This window comes from Cebus imitator, unplaced genomic scaffold (assembly GCF_001604975.1).
Source record: "Cebus imitator isolate Cc_AM_T3 unplaced genomic scaffold, Cebus_imitator-1.0 Scaffold633, whole genome shotgun sequence".
NCBI classification, from domain to species: Eukaryota; Metazoa; Chordata; class Mammalia; order Primates; family Cebidae; genus Cebus; species Cebus imitator.
In genome coordinates this window covers 284,088-291,092 of record NW_016107948.1, presented here as the reverse complement: position 1 = coordinate 291,092, position 7,005 = coordinate 284,088, and the positions used below count along the sequence as shown (strand labels likewise).

The 7,005-nt window shown below is 46.4% G+C and overlaps 1 protein-coding gene across 4 annotated transcripts in view; it reads left to right on the top strand.

The window, feature by feature from the left end:
• The first annotated feature begins 1,108 nt into the window (after nt 1–1,108).
• Nucleotides 1,109–7,005, top strand: part of SLC44A3 (solute carrier family 44 member 3) — a 71,153-nt gene continuing 65,256 nt past the window's right edge. For 3 of the 4 annotated variants that reach the window (XM_017517474.2, XM_017517473.2, XM_017517472.2), the window contains exons 1-3: nt 1,109–1,233; nt 1,716–1,814; nt 5,220–5,362. In XM_017517474.2, coding sequence (XP_017372963.1) covers nt 1,207–1,233; nt 1,716–1,814; nt 5,220–5,362 — 269 coding nt within the window. In that variant the 5' untranslated portion in view covers nt 1,109–1,206. The other variant, XM_017517475.2, reaches the window with a different exon arrangement.

The following is a 7,005-nucleotide window of genomic DNA, read 5'->3' as shown; positions in this document are numbered from 1 at the left end:
TGAATCCCTTGTTTTCATTCACTTTGAAAGGCTGTTCTTTTTGTAATTGGTAAGTTTAACCCACTTACGTTTATTGTAATTGCTGCTCTATTTGGGAGGCAGCATGGAATAGCTTTAAGTACAGTTCTAAGTATGAGCTCTAGATCTAGACCACCTGGAGTTTCACCTGCTCTCTCTGATAAACATGCATCCAGGAAGGCCCAGTGAGTTTGGAGTGGGAGGGTGGTGTTAGCCCGGAAGGAAGTCATGTGCACCAGAGAACCACTGTCTATCACTCCCAGTTGCTGCCACTTTGCCAGATCTCTCCTGCAGTCAGGTTTCTACCCTTAGGTAGAAGCAGCACCTAAAGGAAGCAATTAATCTAGCAGCCCTGAGGGTGGCAGAGGGAAGGGCAGAGGCTGGATCAGGAGGAGGTGGTGAGAGGTCAGTCTGCAGTTTTTTTTGTTTTTTACATTCCTCACCCCAACAGAGCTTTTGTGCTGGTCTGATATTACCTGGAAAACTACCCCACCAGTCGCTTCAGTGGACTCTACCATTTCAACTGCGAAGTCAGGCAATGATTGGCCTAAGGCAAAGTGGGAGAGAAGTCAGAGTAAACCACCTCGAGAGCGCCAGTCTCCTGGAGTGTCTGGGTTCGACTCCTGCCTCCGCAGCTTACTGTCTCCTCGAACAAGCTGCATAATCGCTGGCCGTGCCTCAGTTTCCCTCCTCCGTAGATTAGGAATGACAAAAGCAGTGAGAACAGAATCCGCCCGGCACACAGTAAATGCTGCTCACCTGTTTGCTATGTAGAATACACCACTACACTGTCGCTCGGCCCTCAGGAAGGATCTGCTGAGACTTTCGACTTCTAGCTCACGGCAGAGGCCGACCACCCGCCCCAGGTCGCGGCGGCGCCGGCTCATTTTCAGTCTTCGAGTTGCACATGCTGGGAGCCGCGGCCGCGAGGTGGCTGAGGCGAGAGGACAGGGAAGCGTCTGAACCTCTTCCTCCCTCCAGGGCAGGACCCCACGCAGGGAAGAGGCGGACCCAGTGGACCTGGGCGCCCGCGGCCGCCGGGCCAGGCGCAGAGGCGAACGGGAGGCGGCGCTGCGCCCTGCTCGCCCCTCCCCGGCCCGGGCCCCGGCCCCGGCCCGCGGGCGCTGCGTCTCCGCGCAGTGGAGACGGCTGCGGCTCCCAGTCACCGACCCCGCCGGCGAGCGCGCGATGCCCTGCTCCGGCGCCGAGTACCTGGTAAGCGCCTGCAGCCTCGGCCCTCGGGGGAAGAGCCCCGGGGAGGGGTCGGGTCCCCCTCCCGCACGCACCGGCCCCGCCGGGACTCTTCCGCCTTTCCCGCGCCTCAGGGATCGCGCCCCCGCCTAGTACCCTGGGACGATCTGGCGGGGAGGACCCTGGACCTGCTCCGGTGCTGGGGCGGAGGCCGGGGAGACCCGGGCCGCGGGGCACGAACTTGGGGCCGCCCTCAGGTGCACCTCCAGGTGAGCACTTGGCGGCTGGGGACTTAACATCCGCCCCGCACACAGCAGGTGTTTCAAAGGCTGCGTGAAAGAACTTCAGGTGGTCACGGGGAAGAAAAAAAAAAACAACAAAAACCTAATTTAAAAAATTTAGAAACAGATTGATTACTTTGAGCACTCTTCGAGTAGATTTGGGTTCGGTTTCCAGGTTGAGTCTACCTGTTTATCTTTTTTCTCAACTCTCCGTTTTTCTGGAAGGTTTCTGCAGGAGCCCCTAGGGAGTGGCGACCCCAGATTTATAGGAAACGCACAGATACGGCATGGTTATTCCTGTTCTTTCTCTTTTGGACTGGTTTGGTAAGTGTGGGTGCTCGGCAAGGAAAGAGGCCAGAGTGTGTGCGCGTCAGGAAATAACTCTGTCCCAAATGTAAATCGTAGTTGGTGCTGCAGTGAGAGACTTCTGCCGTTAACCCACAATAAACACCAGTTAGTAGTCGCGAGAATTCTTATCCTAGACTGGCTAGAAAGACTGTCTTTTTGCTCCAGGCCATGTTCTAAGGGGTGACTCCATTAGAAAATGGGAATTAACAGTTTGCAATGTGATCGTTATTTAGTAAGGCCAATGTGTCTCCTCTTACTATTCGAATTTACTAAGCAGTTCTTTTACCACTTGCCACACTCCCAAATCAAATATTCCTCAAGCTGTTGGTGCACCTTTAACAAAGGAAAAGCCAGGGTAAGCCTAGAAATAAATTGCATTTCCTTTAGTTGAACATACACACACACACACACACACACACACACCCCAATATGTTGTGTTTAGCAGCCAATACTGTTAGCCATAGCTAATAAGGAATGATTTTTCCTACGCTAGTTTCCAGGTATGTATGATTGCTGGCAAACCCCATCACACCGTGCGGTTTTAATCCTGAGAGAGCCTGTTGGAAGTCGAATCTTGCTGCTTTTATACTTACTTTAGAATTGTAGGTAACAGCAGAAAAAGTCTCACCCAACATTTTCAAAGGCCACTTTCATGAAATCATCCATGCCAAGCTGAGGCGTGCTGTTTGCTGCATGGTAAATGATTAATTTATAGAGCAGGATAATAACTATCAGATCGTAATTACCTTTGTTGCAAAGAATTCCATTTGAATAGACCGTAAAGTACCATGTTTGTTCCTCTTTCCAAGTAAGAAAGGCATTTGTTCACTTGTGACCTGTTTCACATAGACAGACATGGTTCCAGGCACAGTGGAAGGTTAGGCCTGAAACACTTAATCAGATGATTTTTGTTGCTTACATTGGAACTTTCCTCTAAGAGCCGAGAGAGACAGTGCACCTAGGATACCTTCTGCTTAACTTCACAGATGGCTGATGTTTTTCTCTAAGACTGCTGTTGTATAAATGCAGGGAGCAGCTGGCCTGCCTTGTGCCCCGCAGCTTTGACCTCAAGCTGTTACTGTGATTTGATGATCTGCCTTAGCCCCTCCACAGCTTCAGCCTAGGACCTCACTACCAAACTCTTAGGCCGGCAACTGAGAATCCTGGGAAAAGGCTTTGTAGATGACCTATCACAGCCAAATAAGTCTGAAGGTTTTAATATGTCCAAGTTCTCACTATAGCATTCTGTTTTCAGAATCAGAGTTCTTTCTTAGCTAACTGGCTTTTTTTTTTTTTCCATTTAAGATGCATATTTCTATTGAAGTTTTAAAAAAATTTGTAACCAGACAGAAAGGATAAAGTAGACAAGAATGTTATGCAACAGTTTTTAGTCACAGGTATTTAAAACAAAGCAAGGAGTGTTTTGTTTTGTTTTTTTCTCTTTCTGCCTCTTGTTCAGCTTTCAGGTCTTGTGGCAGATGTCCTGACTGGTGATGTGCTGAACAGGATTATTATTGATGGTGCTGCCCTGAGTTAGGGGCGGTTCTTGCAAATGCAGCACCAGCCTGTGTTTATATTTGCATTAAACACAAGGAACAAAGTCTCAAAGATTCCGTTTTCTCTCAAAGATTTCTATTTGTCTCTCGAGATTCCATTTTCCTGACTTTGCAGACACGGTTGATGGCGACCACCTTCGTGGCCCCAGCAGAGCAGTGTACACACCTCCTACGTCACCTCTCACATGGAATCGCAATTGCATGTTTGAAATTAGGACAATAAAGACTTGTAGTAGTAGTTTTTTGGAAGTCTGAGGCAGGAAGAGCCCTTGTTGCCAGGAGTTTAAGACCAGCCTGGGCAATCAATTGAAACCCTGTCTCTATAAAACATAAAAATAAATAATAATAATAATAAAGTTGTAGCTGTATTAGCAGGGACTCAGGAATACTCAAATCCTACTCCCATCTCTCCCCACCCAGAAAAACTTTTCATTCTTCACCACAGGCTTTCCAAGGGAAAGAACGATAGTAAATGGAAAACATCACTTTGTTATTAGATCACTGGTGAGCTAGACAGAAGCACATGACCCCTCTCTTCCCCCTAAATTCAAACAGTCAAGACCTTACTACATTCCAACTCAAAGGACAGGGGACAAGCATGCCAAGGCGCAATCAGCTTGCCATGCCAGCCACGTGGGCACACAGAGTCATACCTGTGTCCACAGCCTTTAGGTAAAGGGTGAGTAACACAGTCTACTAGCAAAGGTGACCCACTCATTCTAGAATCTGACCAGTTAGACTTAGGAGGATCTTGGAGAGTGGGGAAGGACAGGGAGCCTCCTTCCCCAGGAGGTCTATGGCCAGAAAGTCCTGCCTGTCTTCTAGGCTGGGTTCCTTGAGGGCAAGAAGTAGGTTCTGGTCATTCCTGTGTCTCCCAGTAACAACGTCTCAGGCACACACTGGGCACTTGAAGAATGTTTGTTATTTTGATTTCTAAGTCAGTAGTGAGTGCAAAATATCTAGAAGGTATTTGAATTTAGGGCAACGTACCATTGCAACATAAGGTGTCAATGCTGTATATGAATGAATGATGTATTATAGCCTCTCTCCTGGAATGAACTTGTCAATATAGAGTATTAAATGGCTTCCTATATATTGTCTACAATACTGGGAAACTTACTAAGTTTGTATTATGGGAAGATATATATTCAATCTTGGTAGAGAGCCTGTCAGTATGTATTAAGGGCACAGCTGTTTGAACTGAAATTTCAAATACTCCACATTCACTATGAAAGTGGATAAAAATGATGATAGCTTGTTCAACAGAATTTCTGTGGCTCTTTATTTTGTATGTCTTAAGCAGTTATTCCAAGACGCTATTTGCAGACTTGTGAACAGTATTTCAGTACCTATCAACTGTATTGCTTCTGCAGAATGCCCTAAAAGTAAGAAAAGAAAAACAAAAAAAATGTAAACAAACAAAGAAACAAACAAACAAAAAAACACCTCAGGGAAAGAATTAGCATAGTCCGGAAGCACTTAAATAAAGTAAGAACCTCAAGGGGAAAAAAACATTGAGTTGTCCCACTGAAGTTAAACAAAAAACAAACCAAAAAAAATGACAGACTCTTAAGGTAAAGTACAAAGAGGTAAGAAAATGGAGAGGAATCTGTTTCAGTGGATTAGAATCCTCTTTCCCTAAACTTACAAGTGTCAGAAGAGCAGGATGCTGATAGATTGGAGTTGTGGACACTGCTGCCACAGTGAAGGGCTGTTAGGCTGGAGAGCTTCACGTCTCAGCAGGCCCCATTTCACATCAGCATCTGCAGGGGTGTGGGGCCCGCAGCCCTTCGGTCAGGCTCTCATATGCCCTGCATTTTGCCAGGTGTTTATCATGGGCTACTCGGTGGTGGCTGGAGCTGCAGGAAGACTCATCTTCGGCTATGACAGCTTTGGCAACGTGTGTGGCAAGAAGAACTCCCCCGTGGAAGGGGCCCCTCTTTCAGGGCAGGACATGACCCTAAAAAAGTAAGTATCTAAGTAAGTCCCCAGTCTGTAGAGGAGCTGTGCCTCAAAACTTGGCATAAATTCATCATTTAAAGCCTGAAAACTTTTCCCATTCAAAACTCTGTCAGCCTATTTCATAAAAAGGGAGGCTGTGTGTATGGTATGAGTAAGAGTACAGGTTTTAGAATCAGCAGTCCTAAGTTCAAATTCAGCCCATGCTACTTTTCAGCTGTGTGATCTTGGGCAGAGTACTTAACCTCTCAAAGCCTAGTTTTCATCTCTCTCAACTAGTTATAATACCTACGTCACAACAAGGTGGTTTTAAGGATCCTTGAGACACTGCATGAGCTAAGGTGTAATAAATGTTAATTGCTGCTATTGTTCTCCATCATGTATTAGAATCATGTTACCAAGCGTATGTTTGAACCCTACATCATCCACGTGTTGTTTCTATGTGGAAATACCTGAACCCACCTGGAACGCTGGGGACCTGTGTCCCACCCTCCACCCCAGGCTGCACTCTCAGCTGTAGCACTGTGTTGCCGTCTTCCCCCCACCTCCCTACCCTAGCTCTCACTGGGAAACAGAAAGGGGAGCAAAGGGATGGGAATCCCGTGGAGGGGAGAAAAATCCCTGACCATGAGCTTCTAAGATGGAGAGTGCCTTGTAAGAATTTTTAAGATTTTAGCTCTTGCTTCACATACCAGAACAACAGCAGCAAAAAGGATTTTTAGGACTCAAGAATAAAAGTAGCTCCTAGGAGAGAAAAACTAAGGATCTAAATAAATCTTGAATGTAAATTTGGAGTCACCAAATACACATCTTAGACTCAGGCTCTTGTCCTCCTGAGTGTTGCTCCCAAGGGGGATCTTGCCATTTCTGGGCATGGATTGTTTAGGGGGCATTTTCTCCTACACTCGTAGAGCCACTTAAAAGAAGACAGGAGGAGGGAGGGTGACTTAGATGTCCATGTGCTCCCATTTCATGTTGTGTTCATAATGCAGTGCCAAGAAACAGTCATTCCTGGTTGAAGTGCATATGCATTCATTATTCTCAAAAGCCAAAAGGTAGAAGTAACTCAAGTGTCTGTCAGTGGTTGAATGGATGATGAAAATGTGATTTGTACATTACAATGAAATATTAAAAGGAAGGAAATTCAGACACATACTACAACATGGGTGAACCTTGAGGATATCATGCCAAGTAAAATAAACCAGTCACAAAAACACAAACATTGTATGATTCCACTTATGTCAGATATGTAAAGTAGTCAAATTCCTAGAAAGAGAAAGTAAAATGGAGATTGCCAAGGGCTGGAGGAAAGGCAGGTGGGAACTTCTTGTTTAATGGGTACAGATTTCAGTTTGGGAAAATGAGTTCTGCTAATGGATGATGCTGATAATAGCCCAACAACGTGAAGGTATTAATGTCACTGGACACTTAGAAAGGTTCAGATGGTGGCCGGGCATGGTGGCTCATGCCTGTAATCCCAGCACTTTGGGAGGCCGAGGCGGGCAGATCATGAGGTCAAAAGATCGAGACCATCCTAGCCAACATGGTGAAACCCCGTCTCTACTAAAAATACAAAAATTAGCTGGGGGTGGTGGCGTGCACCTGTAGTCTCAACTACTTGGGAGGCTGAGGCAGAAGAATTGCTTGAACCC